Source organism: Oncorhynchus nerka, linkage group LG15 (genome assembly GCF_034236695.1).
Source record: "Oncorhynchus nerka isolate Pitt River linkage group LG15, Oner_Uvic_2.0, whole genome shotgun sequence".
Classification (NCBI taxonomy): Eukaryota; Metazoa; Chordata; class Actinopteri; order Salmoniformes; family Salmonidae; genus Oncorhynchus; species Oncorhynchus nerka.
Window position 1 is genome coordinate 105,668,508 of NC_088410.1, and position 27,014 is coordinate 105,695,521.

Genomic DNA, 27,014 nt, shown 5'->3' on the forward strand with positions numbered 1-27,014 from the left:
GATTCTATACATCGTTTGACATGCTTCTACGAACTGTAATAGAACTTGACATTTCGTCTGAACAAGTGATCGCGCATTATGCATTTGGATTACTGGGCTAAACGCTCTAACAAAAAGGATGTATTTAGACATAAATGATGGACTTTATCAAACAAAACAAACATTTATTGTGGAACTGGGATTCCTGAGAGTGCATTCCGATAAAGATCATCAAAGGTTAGTGAATATTTATAACGCTATTTCTGACTTTTCTGACACCTCTCCTTTGGAAAATGGCTGGATGTTTTTCTGTGACTAGCGCTGACTTAACATAATCGCAAGGTGGGCTTTCGCCGTAAAGCCTTTTTGAAATCTGACACAGCGGTTGCATTAAGGAGAAGCGTATCTATATTTCCATGCATAACACTTGTATCTTTTATCAATCTTTATTATGAGTATTCCTGTAATTTGACGTGGCTCTCTGCACTTTCACGGGATGTTTGTTTGAGACAATGCATTTCTGATCATAACACACCAATTTCAAATGAGGTTTTTCGACATAAAGATTAACTTTATCGAACAAAACACAACATGAAACTAACATGAAGTCCTGTGAGTGCCATCTAATGAAGCTCATCAAAGGTTAGTGATTTAATTTAATCGCTTTTTCTGATTTTTGTGAGCACTCTCCTTGGCTGGAAAATGGCTGTATGGTTTTCTGTGACTAGGTGCTGACCTAACATAAAATGTTTGGTGTGCTTTCGCGTAAAGCCTATTTGAAATCGGACACTGGCTGGATTTACAAGAAGTTTATCTTTAAAATGGTGTAAAATACTTGTATGTTTGAGGAATTATAATTATGGGATTTCTGTTTTGAATTTGGCGCATGAAGCGTAGCGGTTGCAGCATCATGCTGTGGGGATGTTTTTCATCAGCAGGGACTGGTCAGAATTGAAGAAATTATGGATGGTGCTAAATACAGGGAAATTCTTGAGGGAAACCTGTTTCAGTCTCCCAGAGATTTGAGACTGGGATGGAGGTTCACCTCGTACTGTTTGGAGCCTGGCCTGTTGCTGGTGCCGCTTGCTTGGTGGCGTTGCAGACTCTGGGGCCTTTCAGAACACGTGTGTGTGTGTATGTATGTGTGTATGTATGTGTGTATATATATATATATATATATATATATATATATATATATATATACTGCTCAAAAAATTAAAGGGCACACTAAAATAAAACATCCTAGATCTGAATGAATGAAATATTCTTATTAAATACTTTTGTCTTTACATAGTTGAATGTGCTGACAACAAAATCACACAAAAACTATCAATGGAAATCAAATTTATCAACCCACGGAGGTCTGGATTTGGAGTTCCACTCAAAATTAAAGTGGAAAACCACACTACAGGCTGATCCAACTTTGATGTAATGTCCTTAAAACAAGTCAAAATGAGGCTCAGTAGTGTGTGTGGCCTCCACATGCCTGTATGACCTCCCTACAACGCCTGGGCATGCTCCTGATGAGGTGGCGGATGGTCTCCTGAGGGATCTCCTCCCAGACCTGGACTAAAGCTGGAGCGAGACATGATGTCCCAGATGTGCTCAATTGGATTCAGGTCTGGAGAAAGGGCGGGCCAGTCCATAGCATCAATGCCTTCCTCTTGCAGGAACTGCTGACACTCCAGCCACATGAGGTCTAGCAATGTCTTGCATTAGGAGGACCCCAGGGCCAACCGCACCAGCATATGGTCTCACAAGGGGTCTGAGGATCTCATCTCGGTACCTAATGGCAGTCAGGCTACCTCTGGCGAGCACATGGAGGGCGTCACGTCTGTTAAGTGCTCAGTGTGAATCTGCTTTCATCTGTGAAGAGCACAGGGCGCCAGTGGCGAATTTGCCAATTTTGGTGTTCTCTGGCAAATGCCAAACGTCCTGCACGGTGTTGGGCTGTAAGCACAACCCCGACCTGTGGACGTCGGGCCCTCATACCACCCTCATGGTGTCTGAGGAGACACATGCACATTTGTGGCCTGCTGGAGGTAATTTTGCAGGGCTCTGGCAGTGCTCCTCCTGCTCCTCCTTGCACAAAGGCGGAGGTATCGGTCCTGCTGCTGGGTTGTTGCCCTCCTACGGCCTCCTCCACGTCTCCTGATGTACTGGCCTGTCTCCTGGTAGCGCCTCCATGCTCTGGACACTACACTGACAGACACAGCAAACCTTCTTTTCACAGCTCGCATTGATGTACCATCCTGGATGAGCTGCACTACCTGAGCCACTTGTGTGGGTTGTAGACTCCGTCTCATGCTACCACTAGAGTGAAAGCACCGCCAGCATTCAAAAGTGACCAAAACATCAGCCAGGAAGCATAGGAACTGAGAAGTGGTCACCACCTGCAGAACCACTCCTTTATTGGGGGTGTCTTGCTAATTGCCTATAATTTCCACCTGTTGTCTATTCCATTTGCACAACAGCATGTGACATTTATTGTCAATCAGTGTTGCTTCCTAAGTGGACAGTTTGATTTCACAGAAGTGTGATCGACTTGGAGTTACATTGTGTTGTTTAAGTGTTCCCTTTATTTTTTTGAGTAGTGTATATTACACTGAGATCATGTGACACTTAGATTACACACAGGTAGACTTTATTTAATTAATAATGTGACTTCTGAAGGTAATTGGTTGCACCAGATCTTATTTAGGGGCATCATAGCAAAGGGGGTGACTACATATGCACACACCACTTTTCTGTTTTTTATTTATTTTTTGAAACGAGTCATATTTTTAATTTCACTTCACCAATTTGGACTATTTTGTGTATGTCCATTACATGAAATCCAAATCAATTTACAGAATGTAGTCAACAAAATAGGAAAAACGCCAAGGCGGATGAATATTTTTGCAAGGCACTGTAATGGAAAGCCTTCCCAGAAGAGTGGAGGCTGTTATAGCAGAAAAGGGGGGACCGACTCCATATTAATGCCCATGATTTTGGAATGAGATGTTTGTGGACACCTGCTCGTCATTCTTTTGGTCATGTAGTGTATTTTCTGCTTGCATAATAATGTCAAAGATGACATTACACACGCATTCACATTTTCCCAAGACATGCTGAAAGAAAGAAATCTTATTTCTCTACTCCTGTTACTGAGACATTAACATTTGTTGTAGAATTTTGCAAAAGTTAATATTATGTTAGTCTACATGTGAGAGGGTACCGTTGAAGTCGGAGGTTTACATGCACCTTAGCCAAATACATTTAGTAAAAATTCCCTGTCTTAGGTCAGTTAGGATCACCAATTTATTTTAATGAAATTTTCATAATAATAGAGTTATTTATTTCAGCTTTTATTTCTTTCATCACATTCCCAGTGGGTCAGAAGTTTACATACACTTAATTAGTATTTGGTAGCATTGCCTTAAACAATTTAAACTTGGGTCAAACGTTTCACCTTGACTTTGTTGTCCTTAAGCTGTTTTACCACAACTTTGGAAGTATGCTTGGGGTCATTGTTCATTTGGAAGACCCATTTGTGACCAAGATTTAACTTCCTGACTGATGTCTTGAGATGTTGCTTCAATATATCCACGTAATTTTCCGTCATCATGATGCCATCTATTTTGTGAAGTGCACCAGTCCCTCCTGCAGCAAAGCACCCTACAACATGATGCTGCCACCCCCATGCTTCACGGTTGGGATGGTGTTCTTCGGCCTCCCCCTTTTTCCTCCAAACATAACAATGGTGATTATGGCCAAACAGTTCTATTTTTGTTTCATCATACCAGAGGACATTTCTCCAAAAAGTACGATCTTTGTCCCCATGTGCAGTTGCAAACCGTAATCTGGCCTTTTTATGGCGGTTTTGGAGCAGTGGCTTCTTCCTTGCTGAGAGAACTTTCAGGTTATGTCGATATAGGACTTGTTTTACTGTGGATATAGATAGTTTTGTACCTGTTTCCTCCAGCATCTTCACAAGGTCCTTTGCTTTTGTTCTGGGATTGATTTGGTATGGCGGCTGCGTGGTCCCATGGTGTTTATACTTGCGTACTATTGTTTGTACAGATGAACATGGTATGTTCAGGCGTTTGGAAATTGCTCCCAATGATGAACCAGACTTGTGGAGGTCTACAATTTATTTCCAAATACATCCACAGGTACACCTCCATTTGACTCAAATTATGTCTATTAGCCTATCAGAAGCTTCTAAAGCCATGATATCATTTTCTGGAATTTATCCAAGCTGCTTAAAGGCACTGTCAACTTACTGTATGTAAACTTCTCACCCTCTTGAATTGTGATATAGTGAATTATAAGTGAAATAATCTGTCTGTAAATAATTGTTGGAAAAATGACTTGTCATGCACAAAGTAAATGTCCTAACAACTTGCCAAGACTATAGTTTGTTAACAAGAAATTTGTGGAGTGGTTGAAAAGCGAGTTTTAATGACTCCAACCTAAGTGTATGTGAACTTCTGACTTCAACTGTATAGTTGTCTCAAATTTAAATCAATCATTTTAGTATGTAGTTTGTCACTAGGTGTCCATGTGATGCAGCCAGTAGTATCAATAGTGAATCCAGTGTTCTGTGGCCTTGACTTTAACTGTCTTTCTCTCTCTGTCTGTGCCTGTGTGTTCCAGCCCTGGGGTGTGACAGTACAATGATGCCCTTCGGTGGGGGTGGCTCAGAGGCGGACTGTTGGACGGAGTACCATGACAACAGTGCCCATGCCAAACCTCCACACTCCTACCTGGATGCCATCAGGACCGGTCTGGAGTGTTCTGCCACGGCCGGCCCCTACCATGTCGCTGGCCCCCAGCCACAGCTCTGCCCCTACGCCGCTGCAGGACAGTGTAACTACGGAAACACCTGTCCCTATCTCCACGGTGATATGTGTGATATCTGCCGTCTGCAGGTGCTCCACCCACACAACCCTGAGCAGAGGAGAGCTCACGAGAAGGTAGGACCCATATTTTAACCCTAACCCCGACATGACCACGATCAGAGGAGAGCTCACCAGAAGGTATGAGGCCACGTGGTTCTGGAGGCTCTAATTACACTGTCTGATGCATCTTTATGTTGATAGAAGTGTGTCCTATGTGGAGGACAATGGGCAAGTCAAACAAAACTGTTTAGGATATTAATAGGTACATGTATCACCCGCCTCTGTCAGATGTGTATGTTGGTGTTTGAGGCGGACATGGAGAAGGCGTTTGCAGCGCAGCACAGCCAGGACAAGGTGTGTTCTATCTGTATGGAGGTGGTTTATGAGAAAGCTGCTGCCTCAGAGAGACGCTTCGGGATCCTCTCTTCCTGCTGCCACACATACTGCCTCTCATGCATCCGCCAGTGGCGCTGCGCCAAGCAGTTTGAGAACAAGTGAGTTGATAACTACTATAAACACCAAGCAGTTTGAGAACAAGTGAGTTGATAACTACTATAAACACCAAGCAGTTTGAGAACAAGTTCATCAAGTGTTGATGGTTGCTAATATACTGTGGTAGTGGAGCTTCTACATAATAGTGAGGATGTGATAGTTGATTTACCACAGTAACCACCAGGGGGCTAATATAAAGGCATGTCTAACCTCCACTGTTATTACTGAGTAATACTGTATCAGTTAATCCTGTAACCCTGATCACTTCAGAGAGTTTCAACAGGATGCCACTGTAGGGGCATTGTGGTACTCAGCAGTTATGAAGTAGCACAGAATGACTGGACATAGTATACAATGTTGTGGGTAACTGTGTGTGTGTGTGTGTGTGTGTGTGTGTGTCTGTCTGTCTGTGGTCAGGTCATGTCCAGAGTGCAGAGTGGTGTCTGAGTTTGTCATCCCCAGTGGTTACTGGGTGGAGGACCAGGATGAGAAGAACAGACTGATAGAGGACTTCAAGTCTGGAGTCAGGTGTGTGTGTGTTTATCTATCTATCTATCTAGGTGCTTTTACACCTGCATTGTTTGCTGTTTGGGGTTTTAGGCTGGGTTTCTGTACAGCACTTTGAGATATCAGCTGATGTACGAAGGGCTATATAAATAAATTTGATTTGATATCTATCTATCTATCTATATATATATATATATCTATATCTATAGTAATTATGGACTTTTGACTGGTACACATTCATATTCTGACTATCTCTGAAACTCACTTAGATGACACCTTTGATGATACATTGGTAGCAATACATGGCTATAACATCTACAGAAAAGACAGAACTGCCAACGGCGGTGTTGCGGTCTATATTCAGAACCACATTCCTGTAAAGCTTAGAGACGATCTAATGTTAAATACTGTTGGAAGTAATATGGCTACAGGTTCATCTGCCTCACCTAAAGCCCATTCTTCTGGGAAGCTGCTATAGACCACCAAGTGCTAACAGTCAGTATCTGGATTAGAGGTCGACCGATTAATCGGAATGGCCGATTAATTAGGGCCGATTTCAAGCTTTCATAACAATCGGAAATCGATATTTTTAGACACCGTTATTTTTTCTTTTTTCCCCACCTTTATTTAATCTTTATTTAACTAGGCAAGTCAGTTAAGAACACATTCTTACTTTCAATGACGGCCTAGGAACGGTGTGTTAACTGCCTTGTTCAGGGGCAGAACGGCAGATTTTCACCTTGTCAGCTCGGGGGATCCAATCTTGCAACCTTACAGTTAACTAGTCCAACTCAATAACCACCTGCCTCTTGTTGCACTCCACAAGCAGACTGCCTGTTACGCGAATGCAGTAAGCCAAGGTAACTTGCTAGCTAGCATTAAACTTATCTTATAAAAACAATCAATCAATCATAATCACTAGTTGATGATATTACTAGATATTATCTAGCGTGTCATGCAGTGCGTATAATCTGACTGAGCGGTGGTAGGCAGAAGCAGGCGCGTAAACATTCATTCAAACAGCATTTTCGTGCGTTTTGCCAGCAGCTCTTCGTTGTGCGTCAAGCATTGCGCTGTTTATGACTTCAAGCATATCAACTCCCGAGATGAGGCTGGTGTAACCAAAGTGAAATGGCTAGCTAGTTAGCGTGCGCTAATAGCGTTTCAAACGTCACTCGCTCGCTGAGCCTTGGAGTGGTTGTTTGCTCATAGAAGAACAACGTAATACCAGCTAACCTCATGGTGGAACAACATAATACCAGCTAACCTCATAGTAGAACAACATAATACCAGCTAACCTCATAGTAGAACAACATAATACCAGCTAACCTCATGGTGGAACAACATAATACCAGCTAACCTCATAGTAGAACAACGTAATACCAGCTAACCTCATGGTGGAACAACGTAATACCAGCTAACCTCAGAACAACATGATACCAGCTAACCTCATAGTGGAACAACGTAATACCAGCTAACCTCAGAACCAAATAATACCAGCTAACCTCATGGTGGAACAACATAATACCAGCTAACCTCAGAACCAAATAATACCAGCTAACCTCATGGTGGAACAACATAATACCAGCTAATCTCAGAACCAAATAATACCAGCTAACCTCATGGTGGAACAACATAATACCAGCTAACCTCAGAACCAAATAATACCAGCTAACCTCAGAACAACATAATACCAGCTAACCTCAGAACAACATAATACCAGCTAACCTCATAGTAGAACAACATAATACCAGCTAAACCTCCTTCCATCAGCAAGGGCATTGAAGATGAAACGTGGCTGGGTCTTTCAGCATAACAATGATCCCAAACACACCGCCCGGGCAAGGAAGGAGTGGCTTCGTAAGAAGCATTTCAAGGTCCTGGAGTGGCCTAGCCAGTCTCCAGATCTCAACCCCATAGAAAATCTTTGGAGGGAGTTGAAAGTGCGTGTTGCCCAGCAACAGCCCCAAAACATCACTGCTCTAGAGGAGATCTGCATGGAGGAATGGGCCAAAATACCAGCAACAGTGTGTGAAAACCTTGTGAAGACTTACAGAAAACATTTGACCTGTCATTGCTAACAAAGGGTATATAACAAAGTATTGAGATAAACTTTTGTTATTGGCCAAATACTTATTTACCACCATAATTTGCAAATCAATTAATTAAAAATCCTACAATGTGATTTTCTGGATTTTTTTTCTCATTTTGTCTGTCATAGTTGAAGTGTACCTATGATGAAAATTACAGGCCTCTCATCTTTTTAAGTGGGAGAACTTGCACAATTGGTGGCTGACTAAGTACTTTTTTGCCCCACTGTATATACTGTATTCTATACTATCATTTGCAGCTTAGTCTATGCCGCTCTGACATTGCTCATCCATATATTATATGTTCTTATTCCATTCCTTACTTAGATTTGTGTTTATGAGGTATTTGTTGTGGAATTGTTAGATATTACTTGTTAGATATTGCTGCACTGTCAGAACTAGAAGCACAAGCATTTCACTACACTCGCAATAACTTCTGCTAACCATGTGTATGTGACCAATGTAATTTTATTTTAATTTATTGACTTCATGGACCTTGTTTTTTAGGCTACATATGTTAATATGGGTTATTTTTAGCACTTTTCTGGGTTGCTTGATTGTTTTTAATGTTTTACTGGGAAGCTTATCAGAGGTAGACTTACTCATGTTATTTACATTGGAGTTGATAGTGAGCTGCATAAAGTGGTCTTCCTACTATTGCTCACCGCCTCAGTGCTAACAGTGTAACTCTGGTTCATAGGCTCATGATTACTGCTTACAATAGCTGTAGGATAAACAGAGGTATTCCATGCAATTAGGGGCACACAAATTGTGTTTGTCAATGCCCCTAGGATCATGTGAATGTGATGCAGCCTTATGATGACTCATTGTCATGGTAGGGATTAACTGAGCTGGTCTTGGATCATTGAAAAGTCATTGTCTTCCTTCTGTAGTTAGCCATACAAATACTTTGACCAGGGTGCTGGTCCCTAACTCTAACCCTGCCCCGTGTCCTGTTCTCTCCTGTCCTGTTGTCTTCCTTCTGTAGTTAGCCATACACATACTTTGACCAGGGTGCTGGTCCCTAACTCTAACCCTGCCCAGTGTCCTGTTCTCTCCTGTCCTGTTGTCTTCCTTCTGCAGTTAGCCATACAAATACTTTGACCAGGGTGCTGGTCCCTAACTCTAACCCTGCCCCGTGTCCTGTTCTCTCCTGTCCTGTTGTCTTCCTTCTGCAGTTAGCCATACAAATACTTTGACCAGGGTGCTGGTCCCTAACTCTAACCCTGCCCCGTGTCCTGTTCTCTCCTGTCCTGTTGTCTTCCTTCTGTAGTTAGCCATACAAATACTTTGACCAGGGTGCTGGTCCCTAACTCTAACCCTGCCCCGTGTCCTGTTCTCTCCTGTCCTGTTGTCTTCCATCTGTAGTAAGAAGGCGTGTAAATACTTTGACCAGGGTGCTGGTCCCTAACTCTAACCCTGCCCAGTGTCCTGTTCTCTCCTGTCCTGTTGTCTTCCTTCTGTAGTTAGCCATACACATACTTTGACCAGGGTGCTGGTCCCTAACTCTAACCCTGCCCCGTGTCCTGTTCTCTCCTGTCCTGTTGTCTTCCATCTGTAGTAAGAAGGCGTGTAAATACTTTGACCAGGGTGCTGGTCCCTAACTCTAACCCTGCCCAGTGTCCTGTTCTCTCCTGTCCTGTTGTCTTCCTTCTGCAGTTAGCCATACAAATACTTTGACCAGGGTGCTGGTCCCTAACTCTAACCCTGCCCCGTGTCCTGTTCTCTCCTGTCCTGTTGTCTTCCATCTGTAGTAAGAAGGCGTGTAAATACTTTGACCAGGGTGCTGGTCCCTAACTCTAACCCTGCCCAGTGTCCTGTTCTCTCCTGTCCTGTTGTCTTCCTTCTGCAGTTAGCCATACAAATACTTTGACCAGGGTGCTGGTCCCTAACTCTAACCCTGCCCCGTGTCCTGTTCTCTCCTGTCCTGTTGTCTTCCATCTGTAGTAAGAAGGCGTGTAAATACTTTGACCAGGGTGCTGGTCCCTAACTCTAACCCTGCCCAGTGTCCTGTTCTCTCCTGTCCTGTTGTCTTCCTTCTGTAGTTAGCCATACACATACTTTGACCAGGGTGCTGGTCCCTAACTCTAACCCTGCCCAGTGTCCTGTTTTCTCTTGCAGTAAGAAGGCGTGTAAATACTTTGACCAGGGCCGGGGAACCTGTCCGTTTGGAGGGAAGTGTTTCTACATGCATGCTTACCCTGACGGAACACGGGCCGAGCCGGACAAACCCCGCAAGCAGCTGGGCTCTGAGGGGAACGTGAGGGTAAGACGCATCACTACTACTATCATTACTCAATGACTCTGTTCTGATTTAGACTTCACTACTACTATCATTACTCCTGATTTAGACTTCACTACTGCTATCATTACTCAATGACTCTGTTCTGATTTAGACTTCACTACTACTATCATTACTCAATGACTCTGTTCTGATTTAGACTTCACTACTACTATCATTACTCAATGACTCTGTTCTGATTTAGACTTCACTACTACTATCATTACTCCTGATTTAGACTTCACTACTACTATCATTACTCCTGATTTAGACTTCACTACTACTATCATTACTCCTGATTTAGACTTCACTACTACTATCATTACTCAATTTAGACTTCTGTTCTGATTACTCAGACTTGTTCTGATGTAGACTACTATATCATTACTCCTGATTTAGACTTCACTACTACTATCATTACTCAATGACTCTGTTCTGATTTAGACTTCACTACTACTATCATTACTCCTGATTTAGACTTCACTACTACTATCATTACTCCTGATTTAGACTTCACTACTGCTATCATTACTCCTGATTTAGACTTCACTACTACTATCATTACTCAATGACTCTGTTCTGATTTAGACTTCACTACTACTATCATTACTCCTGATTTAGACTTCACTACTACTATCATTACTCCTGATTTAGACTTCACTACTACTATCATTACTCCTGATTTAGACTTCACTACTACTATCATTACTCAATGACTCTGTTCTGATTTAGTCTTCACTACTACTATCATTACTCAATGACTGTTCTGATTTAGACTTCACTACTGCTATCATTACTCCTGATTTAGACTTCACTACTACTATCATTACTCAATGACTCTGTTCTGATTTAGACTTCACTACTACTATCATTACTCCTGATTTAGACTTCACTACTACTATCATTACTCAATATACTCTGCTCTGACAACACTATCACCACTCGGTTCGATACTGAGACCAAAACGGTTGCGTTTGTGATCGTTTTTTCTTTGGCAGTGCGACACAATTTTAATTGCTCGCCAGGGTCCAAGGGAAAACATGTACCTGGTCATGGTTAGTTTTTGTTTCACAATTAGCTTTTTTTATTATCATGATTTATTCAAACAGTAATGTTTAATAATTGACCCAAAAAATAAGCCAGCATTCTGAAGTGGCAACAACCGCATGGGAATGTCCCTTTCTGTTTGTGTGCAGTGTGCGTAGGGCCTATATGTCTACCACTGTGTAGCTGCTAGCAATACTAATGATAGCCTAACAGTCTTTGAGTAGAAGGAAAGGCAATTTAAAAGGTAACTACAAAGTAGCATATGCCTACCTGGCAGAATCATGATTATTTGCATCAATCGAGTGGCCATTTGTTTTGAAAACTCAGTCACAAGTGCACTACAGACATACTGTAGGTGGCCTGTCCATCTTCCCCTAAAGTACATTTGAATTAAATCGCCGAAATTATGTAGCCGAATTATCAGACTCCTGTCCATACAGACATAAATGTAATAATTCAGAATAGGCTACTATACCATGATTTAGCCACAGAGAATCATTAGCTTCTTTAAAAGGAATAAGCTGTGGATTGTTTTAAATTGCATTGCCTACAGTCGGAAGGGCCCACAATTTTTGGAGTTACGTCGGTCAGTAAAGAGGCCCAGCCAGGCATTTCGCAATATTTCATCATAGTTTGGAAAGCAAATAGCTATTACTGTGACGAATGAGAAACACTGTCTTTTGCAGTTATTCAAATTCTAGACTTAATTGACTGAACAGTATAGCCTGTCTTATTGGCTATACAGCAGAGCGATTTATCCTTATCCCCGGTGAGTGCACATATTGACTCTTTATCATTGTTGGGTCAGTACCACTTAAATGTGTTTTTGTACATAAAGTGAATTAGAATTGCATGAAATGTGTTTATAAAATGCCAAGCAACATACAATGCATTCGGAAAATATTCAGACCATTTACATAATTTTCAATAATACTCAGACCCTTTAGTCAGTACTTTGTTGAAGCACCTTTGGCAGCAATTACAGCCTTGGCTATGATGCTACAAGCTTGGCACACCTGTATTTGGAGAGTTTCTCCCATTCTTCTCTGCAGATCTTCTCAAGCTCCCTCAGGTTGGGTGGGGAGTGTCGCTACCCAGCTAATTTCAGGTCTCTCCAGAGATGTTCACGTCTGGGCTCTGGCTGGGTCACTCAAGGACATTCAGAGACTTGTCCCGAAGCCACAATCTTGGATTCATCAGACCAGAGAATCTTGTTTCTCATGGTCTGAGAGTCCTTTAGGTGCCTTTTGGCAAACTCCAACAGGGATGTTATGTGCCTTTTACTGAGGAGTGTCTTCCGTATGGCCACTCGACCATAAAGACCTGATAGGTGGAGTGCTGCAGAGATGGTTGTCCTTCTGGAAGGTTCTTCCATCTCCACAGAGGAACTCTGGAGCTCTGTCAAAGTGACCATCGGGTTCTTGGTCACCTCCCTGAGCAAGGCCCTTCTCCCTGATTGCTCAGTTTGGCCGGGCGGCCAGCTATAGAAAGAGTCTTGGTGGTTCCAAATTTCTTCCATTTAAGAATGATTAAGGTCACTGTGTTCTAGGGGACCTTCAATGCTGCAAAAAATGTAGTACCTTTCCCCAGATCTGTGCCTCGACACAATCCTTTCTCGTAGCTCTACGGACAATTCCGTTGACCTCATGGCTTGGTTTTTGCTCTGGCATGCACTGTGTCATGACTCTCCTGGGAGGATCCAAAGGATCAGGTTACGGTGTTTCAGCTCTACAGAACTCTCTGTCTCTCCCACAGAGGGGGAGATGGATTGGGATGGGGTTTTTATGACACCTCACCCCCATTTGTAAATTGTAAGGCAGCAGATGATTCCTTTATGCTCTAGCATAGGCAACTAGAATGTCTTTGTGCCTTTATGTAGAGTTTACAGCCCAATTGTAGAGACAGAGATGACCACGCCTACTGAAATACCGGATTGGGCAACGTCACCAGAAGATGACTCAAGCCAACCAACTACTGAACAAGACTGGTGTCAGGAAGAACCACCCGCTGCCTCAAGTGACACCTCTGAATGGGAACAGCTGTTAGACTCTATGCTGATAGAGTAAGGGCACTGTCATAAACGGATGCCCATATATGTACTGTTATAAGAGTAAGGGCACTGTCATAAACGGATGCCCATATATGAACTGTTGTTAATGTGTGGGCAATCAGCTGTGTGTCCTCCAAGTTTGTAGAGGGGAGGACACTCACGTGACCTCGAGTGAGGGATAAAAAGGTATATATAGAGAAACTGCCGATACTTCGGCGCTGACTTCTTGAATTCTGAATTCATTTAGACAACCATTTGACTTTGGGTAATTGGCACCTGACTCAAATTACTTAAAGATTCTAACTGGTTGGATCTAAGAAGTGTCTCTCCGATATACCGTTTAACTATTGAACAGCTGTCCTGTCGCCTGCGGCCTTGGTGCGTGTATACTGACGCAAATTACATCCAGAGAAAGTCTCAGAAACTTAACCTCTCGATTGAGCTCAGTACCTCGCCCTCGTCGCGTGGCACAGACTCTTCGATATTCCAGTGGGGCAGGGAATCACCAGCGGGTTCTCTCATCCAGTCCAAACTTGAATCTCTAAATTTAGTAAAGCACCGACTCCAATTCAACCCCTCTCAGCCAGTAGAGGGGAGTCGCTACCTAACTAAATTCTTAAAAGATCTCTGACCGACTGCAACACCACTCCTGAGCTCGTGGGTCTCCCTGTCATCTTTTAAAGGTAATTAAGTTGAAATATTATATTTTATTAGAGATAAGTGTTATCATTGTAGAGCATTAAGGCATTTGCGTGTTTTTGAGTAACGCTGTGTGTAACCAAGTAACAAATGGTTTATTTTGAAGTGTGTTTGATTGTAAAAGACAAAAAACAGAGTGTTTTCAAAAATAAACGGTAGTCTTATTTTGTCTCGAGTAAAACGCCCTCCCAAGACCGTTAACGGCACGGGAGATAACAACTCCCCTCTACCGGGACACTGGAAACGGAGACCAATACTCTATGACAAAGTGAGTTACCATTAAAAGACAAGGAGGAAGGTGTGTCCAGTAGTGATTCATTAATTGTCTTATCGATCTATCTAAGTTTTATTATCCAAGTGATACATAGCTGACGGGCAGAGTAGTGAGACTAAGTTGACTAAAGGTCTTCACACTTTAAACTAGATACATCACAGAAGGGAAATACTCAACCTGAGGGAAATCATATAGAGACTAGTAGGAAGAAGGCTTAATAACAACTCAAGGATCCATTAGTGGTGTAAAAGGAGTCTAGAGGATCAACGTGGGGTTCACACATCCCAGCTAGAGCGTTGAGAGTGACAAGGCAAAAGACCTCTCTACGCGGACAACGTATCGTCAAAGAAAGAGAGGCAGGGCTACGCGAGCGGTCCTGGTTATACCGAGATAACCTGAAGTATCTATAGTGCCCTGTCCAATCCAGGGAACGGGACGCTAACCACCTCTAGCACCCCGCTGCCGGCCAAGGGGCGGGGCTGAAGGTTTCGTATCGCGACAAAACAATGGACACGGGACACTATATATTTAGTTGTCTATCAGATCATAGTAAATTGTGATACCTTGCCTCGTAACTAGCTACGCCCCAGGGAACCCAGAGAGCCTGCCAGCAAGACAGAAACACCTCTTTCTACCTGAGGGTATAAAGCATTTTAATTAAGAATTAACATACCAGACTAGGATGACCACGCACTGCAACCGATTAAACTGATTCATCATTTAACTGTAATTAACTAGGAAGTCAGGGCACCAAAGAAAATATTCAGATTACAAAGTTATAATTTCCTAAAATAACTTTTCAGATATTTTATATCTGATCAAATAGTCTTCTGATTAATGAATTATTTATTTTACCTCACGTTAGTCTCATTCCAAACATCGTAAATTGTTGGTTATCTGCACGAACCCAGTCTTCACTATGAGTCATCCATACATCAATTGTCTTAAAATCATTTATTTATTACTAACTAAGTAATTCACAGAAATGCATAAACAAACAAAGTCAATATGGTTACAAGAAATCATAAGGGAATGTGCCCTAGTGGGCTAAACCGGCATCGCTGCTTGGTGGACAAAATGGGGAGTGGGGGTCAACTGAGAAGTCACTACAGAGTTGATAATTATAACAATTGAAATGCTAATCCTTTACACACGAACGCTCACTCACCTGGGAACAATTGCAATCAATATATATATTTACGCTCAGTGTGTCGTCTTAATCTCTGGTGAAAAGTTTGTTTATTTTGTAGAATCGTCCGTCTCTCTCTCTCTGTTGTGGTTATAGTGGATGGTTCAGAGTGACATTCATTCATGTTGTTGTAGAATGTATGTTTCGGCGGTTGTCGTTCTTCACATTCAATGATACTGAATTCCTAGCTGCAGACTAGTAATTAATATCAAAGACTTGTTCTTATTCTGTCGGTATCGATAGTCTAAGAGTTTAACCATGTGGTATGGTTAAAAGATTCAGTGGTCTGCAACCGTTGTACTTTGAGAGAAACATGTTCTGGTGATAATTTCTCAAAGTTGGGTTTTATTCGGATTTGCAGAGAAGGGGCTGTCCCAGGATGCCTGACCCTAACTGGGCTCAGGGGCGGTCCTCTGATTTAGTTAAACTCAAAAGGGAATTGGAGTTTCCTTCATTAAACAGTCCAAAATCACATTGTAAAATCGTGTAAACAGTATCATACTCACTCATTCATCTTTTACGACAATTAGATGTAAACCTCATATCTGAGGCTATTATATAAACAGCGTTATGGTAATGTGGCCACACCGTCTCCCATGAGCTTCCCCAAGTTGTACCAAACGGACCAGTTCGTAACTGGATTCTTCACCGATCTTTTATACCTTCTCCGGAACATGAAATTTGTTCCAACCTCAAGTTCTGTAAAGTGGAAGAAATTCCTTTGTTCTCTATGAAAATTCCCCTCTTATACTGTGTGGCCATGAGGCAGGGTCTTCTCCTCAGGAATGTACGACCTCTCTCTGACCACAGCAGCCTAGTTGAAGGAGGCAAGGGGGAGGCAGGGAGAGGGGGATGGGGCTTGCTGTACCCAAAGAGGGCAACGTCATGACACAGGTCTGGAGAGATCCACGGGCTATATCTGTTCCTGGTTCTAAATTTCTTGAATGCGGTATGCTCATTTAAGATGGTGGGGAAGGCATTTAAAAAATAAAAATCAGGCATCCTCTAAAGACGGGATGAGATCAATATCCTTCCAGGATACCCCTGCCAGGTCGATTAGAAAGGCCTGCTCGCTGAAGTGTTTCAGGGAGCGTTTGACAGTGATGAGTGGAGGTTGTTTGACCGCTGACCCATTACGGATGCAGGCAATGAGGCAGTGATCGCTGAGATCTTGGTTGAAAACAGCAGAGGTGTATTTGGAGGGCAGGTTGGTTAGGATGACATCTATGAGGGTGCCCTTGTTTACGGCTTTGGGGTAGTACCTGGTAGGTTCATTGATCTTTTGTGTGAGATTGAGGGCATCAAATTTAGATTGTAGGATGGCTGGGGTGTTAAGCATGTTCCAGTTTAGGTCGCCTAGCAGCACGAGCTCTGAAGATGGATGGGGGACAATCAGTTCACATATGGTGTCCAGAGCACAGCTGGGGGCAGAGAGTGGTCTATAGCAGGCGGCAACGGTGAGAGACGGTGTTTTTAGAGAGGTGGATTTTTAAAAGTAGAAGTTCAAATTGTTTGGGTACAGGCCTGGATAGTAGGACAGAACTCTGCAGGCTATCTTTTCAGTTAATTGTTGTAGATTTCAGAATTTTTGGTGGTCTTCCTAAGCCAGGATTCAGACACGGCTAGAACATCTGGGTTGGCAGAGAGTGCTAAAGCATTGAATAAAACAAAGTTAGGGAGGAGGCTTCTAATGTTAACATGCATGAAACCAAGGCTATTACTGTTACAGAAGTCATCAAAAGAGAGAGCCTGGGGAATAGGAGTGGAGCTAGGCACTGCAGGGCCTGGATTAACCTTTACATCACCAGAGGAACAGAGGAGGAGTAGGATAAGGGTACGGCTAAAAGCTATGAGAATTGGTTGTCTAGAACGGCTGGAACGGAGAGTAAAAGGAGGTTTCTGGGGGCGATTAAATAGCTTCAAGTAAGTTATAATGTACAGACAAAGGTATGGTAGGATGTGAATACACTGGAGGTAAACCTAGATATTGAGTGATGATGAGAGAGTTATTGTCTCTAGAAACATCATTGAAACCAGGTGATGTAATCGCATGTGTGGGTGGTGGAACTGAAAGGTTGGATAAGGTATAATGAGCAGGACTAGAGGCTCTACAGTGAAATAAGCCAATAAACACTAACCAGAACAGCAATGGACAAGGCATATTGACAGTAAGGAGAGGCATTCTTAGTCGAGTGATCATAAGGGTCCAGTGAGTAGTGAGGTTGGTTGGGGTCATGGCGATTCAGACAGCTAGCCGGGCCATCGGTAGCAAGCTGACATAGGATGGAGATCTGTTTTTAGCCACCTCGTGCGTTTCCGTCGGTAGATTAGTGGGGTTCCGTGTGGTAGAGGGGATCAATCCAATTGGCAAAATAGATATATAGTTATAGTGACCCAAGAAAAATTGTCCGATAGACCTATTCAGATAGCAGTCGATAAGACAGCTAACGATTAGTGGGCCGCAGATGGGCGTTCAGGTAACGTCGCGACAGAGGGGCCAGTTGGGCAGATAACGTCGGTAGTCCAGTCGTGAAGGCCCGGTGGGGATGATACATTATTAATTTAATCGGGTTTAATCAGGTAATAATTAAACGTTAGGTAATTATTTGATGAATATCATGTCATCACATTAATGATAGTCACAACAACCTTTAACTGTGGAACCTTATATAGAGAGGTGTGTGCCTTTCCAAATCATCAACATCTCAAGGGTGATCAATGGAAACTAGATGCACCTGAGCTCAATTTCATCTCATAGCAGAGGGTCTTAATACTTATCTAAATAAGTTTATTTTATTTTATTTTGAATATATTTGCATACATTTCTAAGCCTGTTTTCGCTTTTTCATTATGGGTTATTGTGTGTAGATTGAGGGGGGAAAACATATTTGGTCCATTTTAGAATAAGACTAACGTAACAAAATGTGGTAAAAGGGAATTGGTCTGAATACTTTCTGAATGCACTATACCTGATATAGCCTAGGACTACTCTACACCACTACTTACTCAGCCAACAGTGATTAAGTTATATTATTAGGCTCAATTATGACTATCCAATCTAATCATCACATTAGTAATAGTAGGCTTTCTTAGTCTGCAAATGTGATGATCGATGCATGGAAGGCTTTATTATAAAGGTGCAATTTTATGGGTTAATGACTGCTCTGATAAGACTATCACCACTACTTTTCATTTTTATTTAACTCGGCAAGTCGGTTAAGAACAAATTCTTATTTACAATGACTGCCTACCGGGGAACAGTGGGTTAACTGCCTTGTTCAGGGACAGAATGACAGATTTTTACCTTGTCGGGGCTTCGATCCAACAACCTTTCGGTTACTGGCCCAATGCTCTAAACACTAGGTCATTTCTCCGAGATGGTCCCATTGCTAATACTGAACCTCTGTACAACACTACCATGATGATAATCCCAAATGGCGCTCAATCCCAAATGGCACCGACAGGGGGCTGCCTTGCTTCTAGTCCTAAGGAAACTGCATTATTTTGTTTATTTATGTATTATTTCTTACATTGTTAGCCCATAAATCTTAAGTATTAACACATACAGCCGTGAAGAACTATTGGATATCAGAGTAACGTCAATTTACCAGCACCACGACCAGGAATACGACTTTCCCGAAGCGGATCCTTTGTCCAAACGACCCTGGGCATTTGCACCGATTCCAGAGGCTGACCCAAAACAACGTCACCAGAGAAGAGGTAGAGGGAGCAGTCTTCAGGTCAAACTTCGGAGGCGTGCAAACCACCCACCGCTTCTGAGTATATTATTCGCTAATGTCCAGTCTCTAGACGAAATTAGGGCAAGGCTTGCTTTCCAGAGAGACATCGGGGATTGTAACTTCCTCTGATTCACGGAAACATGGCTCTCTCGAGATATACTATCGGAGTCCGGTGGTGGCTGGTGTGTTTACAGACATATTCAATCGCTGTCCACACATACTTCGAGATGGCCACCATTGTTCCTGTACCCTAGAAGGCAAAGATAACTGACTACCTCCAACTTAATGACAACCGCCAATTAGTACTCAATTCTGTCATCATGAAGTGCTTTGAGAGTCAAGGATCATATCACCTCCACCTTACCGGTCACTCTAGACCCACTTCAATTTGCTTACCACCCCAATAGGTCCACAGATGATGCAATCGCCATCACACTGCACATTTCCCTATCTATCCTACCTGGACAATAATAATACCTATAATGCTGTTAATTGACTACAGCTCAGCATTCAACACCATGGTACCCTCCAAGCTCATCTTTAAGCTTGAGGCCCTGCGTCTCAACCCCGCCCTGTGCAATTCGGTCCTGAACTTCCTGGCGGGCCGCCTCCAGGTGTTGAAGGTAGGAAACAACATCTCCACTTCGCTGATCCTCAACACTGGGGCCCCACAGGGATGCGTCCTCTCCTGTACTCCCTGTTCACCCATGACTGCGTTGCCATGCACGCCTCCAACTCAATCATCAAGTTTGCAGACAACACAACAGTAGTTGGCTTGATTACCAACTGACGAGACCGCCTACAGGGAGGAGGTGAGGGCTCTCGGGTGTGGTGTCAGGAAAACAACCTCTCATTTAACGTCAACAAAACAAAGGAGATGATCGTGGACTTCAGGAAACAGCAGAGGGAGCAGCCCCCTATCCACATTAACGGGACAGCAGTGGAGAAGGTGAAACTTTTTTTTTAAGTTCCTCTGTGTACATATCACGGACAAATTGAAATGGTCCAAAAACACAGACAGTGTGGTGACGGCTCAACAGCGTCTCTCCAACCTCAGGAGGCTGAAGAAATTTGGTGTGTCATCTAGAACTTTCACAAACTTTTACAGGTGCACAACTGAGAGCAACCTGTGGGGCTGTATCACCGCCTGGTACGGCAACTGCACCGCCCTCAACCGCAGGGCTCTCCAGAGGTTGGTGAGGTCTGCACAATGCATCACAGAGGGCAAACTGCCTTCCCTCCAGGACACCTACCAATAACATCTGCTGACCATGTGTATGTGACCAATAACATCTGCTAACCATGTGTATGTGACCAATAACATCTGCTAACCATGTGACCAATAACATCTGCTAACCATGTGACCAATAACATCTGCTAACCATGTGACCAATAACATCTGCTAACCATGTGACCAATAACATCTGCTAACCATGTGACCATTAACATCTGCTAACCATGTGACCAATAACATCTGCTAACCATGTGACCAATAACATCTGCTAACCATGTGACCAATAACATCTGCTAACCATGTGACCAATAACATCTGCTAACCATGTGACCATTAACATCTGCTAACCATGTGACCAGTAACATCTGCTAACCATGTGTATGTGACCAATAACATCTGCTGACCATGTGTATGTGACCAATAACATCTGCTAACCATGTGACCAATAACATCTGCTAACCATGTGACCAATAACATCTGATAACCATGTGACCAATAACATCTGCTAACCATGTGACCAATAACATCTGCTAACCATGTGTATGTGACCAATAACATCTGCTGACCATGTGTATGTGACCAATAACATCTGCTGACCATGTGTATGTGACCAATAACATCTGCTAACCATGTGTATGTGACCATTAATATCTGCTAACCATGTGTATGTGACCAATAACATCTGCTAACCATGTGTATGTGACCAATAACATCTGCTGACCATGTGTATGTGACCAATAACATCTGCTAACCATGTGACCATTAACATCTGCTAACCATGTGACCAATAACATCTGCTAACCATGTGACCAATAACATCTGCTAACCATGTGACCAATAACATCTGCTAACCATGTGACCAATAACATCTGCTAACCATGTGTATGTGACCAATAACATCTGCTGACCATGTGTATGTGACCAATAACATCTGCTAACCATGTGACCATTAACATCTGCTAACCATGTGACCAATAACATCTGCTAACCATGTGACCAATAACATCTGCTAACCATGTGACCAATAACATCTGCTAACCATGTGACCAATAACATCTGCTAACCATGTGTATGTGACCAATAACATCTGCTGACCATGTGTATGTGACCAATAACATCTGCTGACCATGTGTATGTGACCAATAACATCTGCTAACCATGTGTATGTGACCATTAATATCTGCTAACCATGTGTATGTGACCAATAACATCTGCTAACCATGTGTATGTGACCAATAACATCTGCTGACCATGTGTATGTGACCAATAACATCTGCTAACCATGTGACCAATAACATCTGATAACCATGTGACCAATAACATCTGATAACCATGTGACCAATAACATCTGCTAACCATGTGACCAATAACATCTGCTAACCATGTGACCAATAACGTCTGCTAACCATGTGTATGTGACCAATAACATCTGCTAACCATGTGACCAATAACATCTGCTAACCATGTGACCAATAACATCTGCTAACCATGTGACCAATAACATCTGCTAACCATGTGACCAATAACATCTGCTAACCATGTGACCAATAACGTCTGCTAACCATGTGTATGTGACCAATAACATCTGCTAACCATGTGACCAATAACATCTGCTAACCATGTGTATGTGACCATTAATATCTGCTAACCATGTGTATGTGACCATTAATATCTGCTAACCATGTGTATGTGACCATTAACATCTGATAACCATGTGTATGTGACCAATAACATCTGATAACCATGTGACCAATAACATCTGATAACCATGTGACCAATAACGTCTGCTAACCATGTGACCATTAACATCTGATAACCATGTGTATGTGACCAATACAATACTGAAACTCTATGCAACACTACCATGATGCAATTTAAATAAATACAAATTATTGAACATTTATTTAACTAGGTAACTCAGTTAAGAACAAATTATTATTTACAATGATGGCCTACCAAAAGGCAAAATGCCTCCTGCAGGGGACAGGCAAAAAAATAAACTTCCTCTCACTGTCAACTGCGTTTATTGTCAGCAAACTTAACATGTGTAAATATTTGTATGAACATAAGATTCAACAACTGAGACATAAACTGAACATGTTCCACAGACATGTGACTAACAGAAATGGAATCATGTGTCCCAGACATAGTAATCACACCTGTGGGGAGACGAGCATTCTTCTTACCAAACCACATGACCTTTGTTTTGAAGGTGTTCAGAACAAGGTTAAGGGTAGAGACAGCTTGTTAGACACTAAGAAATCTTTGTTGTTGAGCATTTAACCCAAAATCCGGGGAGGGGCCAGCTGAGTATAAGACTGTATCATCTGGATATAAATGGATGAGAGAGCTTTCTACTGCCTGCGCTATGTTGTTGATGTAAATTGAGAAGAGCATGGGGCCTAGGATGGAGCCTTGGGGTACTCCTTTGGTGACAGGCAGTGGCTGAGACTGCAGATTTTCTGACTTTACACACTGCACTCTTTGAGAGAGGTAGTTAGCAAACCAGGCCAAAGACACTCAGGGATACCAATACTCCTTAGCCGGCCCACAAGAATGGTCTACCGTATCAAAAGCTTTGGCCAGGTCAATAAAATAGCAGCACAACATTGCTAATACTGAACCTCTATACAGCACTACCATGATGCTAAAACTGAGCCTCTATACAACACTACCATGATGCTAATACTGAGCCTCTATACAACACTACCATGATGCTAATACTGAACCCCTATACAACACTACCATGATGCTAATACTGAACCTCTATACAACACTACCATGATGCTAATACTGAACCTCCATACAACACTACCATGATGCTAATACTGAACCTTGATACAACACTACCATGATGCTAATACTGAGCCTTGATACAACACTACCATGATGCTAATACTGAGCCACTACCATGATTTTATTTTTATTTATTTAAACTTTATATAACTAGGCAAGTCAGTCAAGAACAATGACTGCCTACACCGGCCAAACCCTAACCTGGACGACGCTGGGCCAACTTTGCATCCTCCTATGGGACCCTCAATCACGGCCGGTTGTGATACACCCTGAAATCGAACCAGGGTCTTTAGTGGTGCCTCTAGCACTGATATACATTGCCTTGGACCGCTGCGCTACTCGGGGGCCCACTGCTAATACTGAACCTCTATACAACACTAACATGATGCTAATACTAAACTGGTACAAAAATTAAAGTAGTTGGTGTGATTTCTCCTGTGTTGTCTTGTAGTTCCTGAACTCTGTCCGTCTGTGGGACTTCATCGAGGAGCGCGAGCAGCGCAGTGTTGCCCAGCCGCAGGAAGATGAGGTCAGCGAACTGAGAGAACTCTTCATGCAGATGTCTGGTCCAGGAGGGGAGGAGAGCAGTGCAGTGTCTGCCCAGCCCTGAGCCCTCAACCTGGGGCCCTAACTACCCGTTATCCAGGCCCCAGCACTCTGACCAACGGCTCATATCAAAATGCAAACATACATACGACACTGGACAATAAAATGTACTCACTAGTAAGCCTTTCATGTTGATGGTTTCAGGCTTTTTTTAAATGATATTTTTACTCATGGTACATTTGTGTGGAAAATAACATAGTAAATCTGTACATAGAGCTGTAATGGTTCTGTTAGAGAAGCTGCTATATTTTCCGGATATGTTTTAGATAATTTATCTCTGGAAGGCTTTTTATATGAATGGGGTAGACATCTATAGAATGAACCATAATGTCATAGTTTTCAAGTACAGTGAAATGCCTTTACTTTCTTTTCATTGGATCTATAGAATCAGTTTGAGGTTGTGTAGATAGATCAGACAGCCTCTCAGCCAGGCCACAACATGTGTTACAGTTAGGTCACATATAGACATTTTTAAAAGAAACAAAACGTGGAATTCAAATCAATGCACCCAGGGGCTCTATTCAAGCTGGATTGCTGAAGTGATAGGAATTACTTTCATTTTCGATTGAGCCGACATATTCAGTGTTCACTGTGAATGCGGTCTCTGCTGACGCAGTAACGTTGGCTTTAAATTTCAATCCTGCTGTAACGCTGAACTTCCACAATACGGATTGAATAGAGCCCCAAGTCTGTTACATACTCGTTGTCCATGAAGGTATGGTGTGTTCATTTAGAGGCTTTTACATTTACGTTGCAACTAGTTCTATAGGAACTATTTAGTGTTGATGGATGCTCACATTATGAGGTTTAGTGACTTTATCCTTTTAATGGTATAAAATGATGTTGACCTTATTATCCTACATCATTCATCTATAGTAAGAGAATAAAGCAGAGCCTGGGTGATCTATCAGTCAGCCTGTAGAGGTGCAGAGGAATGAGCTCCTACCAGTTATCTAATGTATTAAACTATAGTGTTTAGATAATATTATACTACCGTGTTTAATGTATATTCTATGGGAAATCAGAATCACTATGTTGGCTTTTATTTATCCAATTTCTTTTCAGTTTGAATGATTATTTCCAAAAAGAAATTCAATAGCAGCAGTCCATTCATTCAATAAAGAAAATGTTTGACAGCAGAGTAATATGAGTGTTATTTCACCTCCCTTTAACATAGGGGTTAATGTATAGATTGAGGCCAGACAATATAGTACTGCTTTATATCCTGCGGTTCAGAACCCTGGTTGTACGGCTGGAATGGTGTGGGTGGGTGTGTCGTAGTTTTTGACGATAGCATACTATTCACCTGCTAATTGTTCTGGGTGGAGATCTAAGAAATGAAGGTGTTGCTATAGTAATGCTATATTCTGACCTTGACTTAATTCCCCCTACGCGCGAGGAAACCATGAATACGGTGGAGCGAACCTTCCGTTTCCAAGTGGAAAAAGCATCTCCTTTTTCCTGATAGAAATAGCATTCTCCATGCACTGTAATTTATAAATTGATGAGATCTATTGATAAGAGCTAGGTAAATGAGTCATCTCTTTGGAGAAGGGGATTGTAAATACACATTCATTGTTTTACATGAGTTTTCCTTATGATCCCTAGAGATGAATGTGAAACCAGTTATATGGAAGCAAACTGAAAGTCCTATCAACATGACATGAATTGTGACTCCTTTTCCATAGTGAAATAGGCTATACATAGCTGTGTCGTTATTCACATTTACATTTACATTTAAGTCATTTAGCAGACGCTCTTATCCAGAGCGACTTACAAATTGGTGCATTCACCTTATGACATCCAGTGGAACAGCCACTTTACAATAGTGCATCTAAATCTTTTAAGGGGGGTGAGAGGGATTACTTTATCCTATCCTAGGTATTCCTTAAAGAGGTGGGGTTTCAGGTGTCTCCGGAAGGTGGTGATTGACTCTCTGTCCTGGCGTCGTGAGGGAGTTTGTTCCACCATTGGGGGGCCAGAGCAGCGAACAGTTTTGACTGGGCTGAGCGGGAACTGTACTTCCTCAGTGGTAGGGAGGCGAGCAGGCCAGAGGTGGATGAACGCAGTGCCCTTGTTTGGGTGTAGGGCCTGATCAGAGCCTGGAGGTACTGAGGTGCCGTTCCCCTCACAGCTCCGTAGGCAAGCACCATGGTCTTGTAGCGGATGCGAGCTTCAACTGGAAGCCAGTGGAGAGAGCGGAGGAGCGGGGTGACGTGAGAGAACTTGGGAAGGTTGAACACCAGACGGGCTGCGGCGTTCTGGATGAGTTGTAGGGGTTTAATGGCACAGGCAGGGAGCCCAGCCAACAGCGAGTTGCAGTAATCCAGACGGGAGATGACAAGTGCCTGGATTAGGACCTGCGCCGCTTCCTGTGTGAGGCAGGGTCGTACTCTGCGGATGTTGTAGAGCATGAACCTACAGGAACGGGCCACTGCCTTGATCTTAGTTGAGAACGACAGGGTGTTGTCCAGGATCACGCCAAGGTTCTTAGCGCTCTGGGAGGAGGACACAATGGAGTTGTCAACCGTGATGGCGAGATCATGGAACGGGCAGTCCTTCCCCGGGAGGAAGAGCAGCTCCGTCTTGCCGAGGTTCAGCTTGAGGTGGTGATCCGTCATCCACACTGATATGTCTGCCAGACATGCAGAGATGCGATTCGCCACCTGGTCATCAGAAGGGGGAAAGGAGAAGATTAATTGTGTGTCGTCTGCATAGCAATGATAGGAGAGACCATGTGAGGTTATGACAGAGCCAAGTGACTTGGTGTATAGCGAGAATAGGAGAGGGCCTAGAACAGAGCCCTGGGGGACACCAGTGGTGAGAGCACGTGGTGAGGAGACAGATAGGTCTAGAAGGATGAGAGCAGAGGAGAGAGAGTTAGCTTTAGCAGTGCGGAGCGCCTCCGTGATACAGAGAAGAGCAGTGTCAGTTGAATAACTAGTCTTGAAACCTGACTGATTTGGATCAAGAAGGTCATTCTGAGAGAGATAGCGGGAGAGCTGGCCAAGGACGGCACGTTCAAGAGTTTTGGAGAGAAAAGAAAGAAGGGATACTGGTCTGTAGTTGTTGACATCGGAGGGATCGAGTGTAGGTTTTTTCAGAAGGGGTGCAACTCTCGCTCTCTTGAAGACGGAAGGGACGTAG

At 42.9% G+C, this 27,014-nt stretch overlaps 1 protein-coding gene across 7 annotated transcripts in view; it reads left to right on the forward strand.

Annotated features, from left to right (window-relative positions):
- Positions 1 to 25,008, forward strand: part of LOC115118617 (E3 ubiquitin-protein ligase makorin-2-like) — a 51,962-nt gene extending 26,954 nt beyond the window's left edge. For 2 of the 7 annotated variants that reach the window (XM_065002128.1, XM_065002129.1), the window contains 5 exons: positions 4,618 to 4,937; positions 5,151 to 5,356; positions 5,772 to 5,882; positions 10,073 to 10,217; positions 23,713 to 25,008. In XM_065002128.1, coding sequence (XP_064858200.1) covers positions 4,618 to 4,937; positions 5,151 to 5,356; positions 5,772 to 5,882; positions 10,073 to 10,217; positions 23,713 to 23,871 — 941 coding nt within the window. In that variant the 3' untranslated portion in view covers positions 23,872 to 25,008. Of the gene's footprint in view, positions 1 to 4,617; positions 4,938 to 5,150; positions 5,357 to 5,771; positions 5,883 to 10,052; positions 10,218 to 13,158; positions 14,013 to 20,339; positions 20,424 to 23,712 lie in introns of those variants that run through there. The other 5 variants (XR_010458872.1, XR_010458871.1, XR_010458873.1 and 2 more) reach the window with 5 other exon arrangements.
- Positions 25,009 to 27,014: the final 2,006 nt, after the last annotated feature.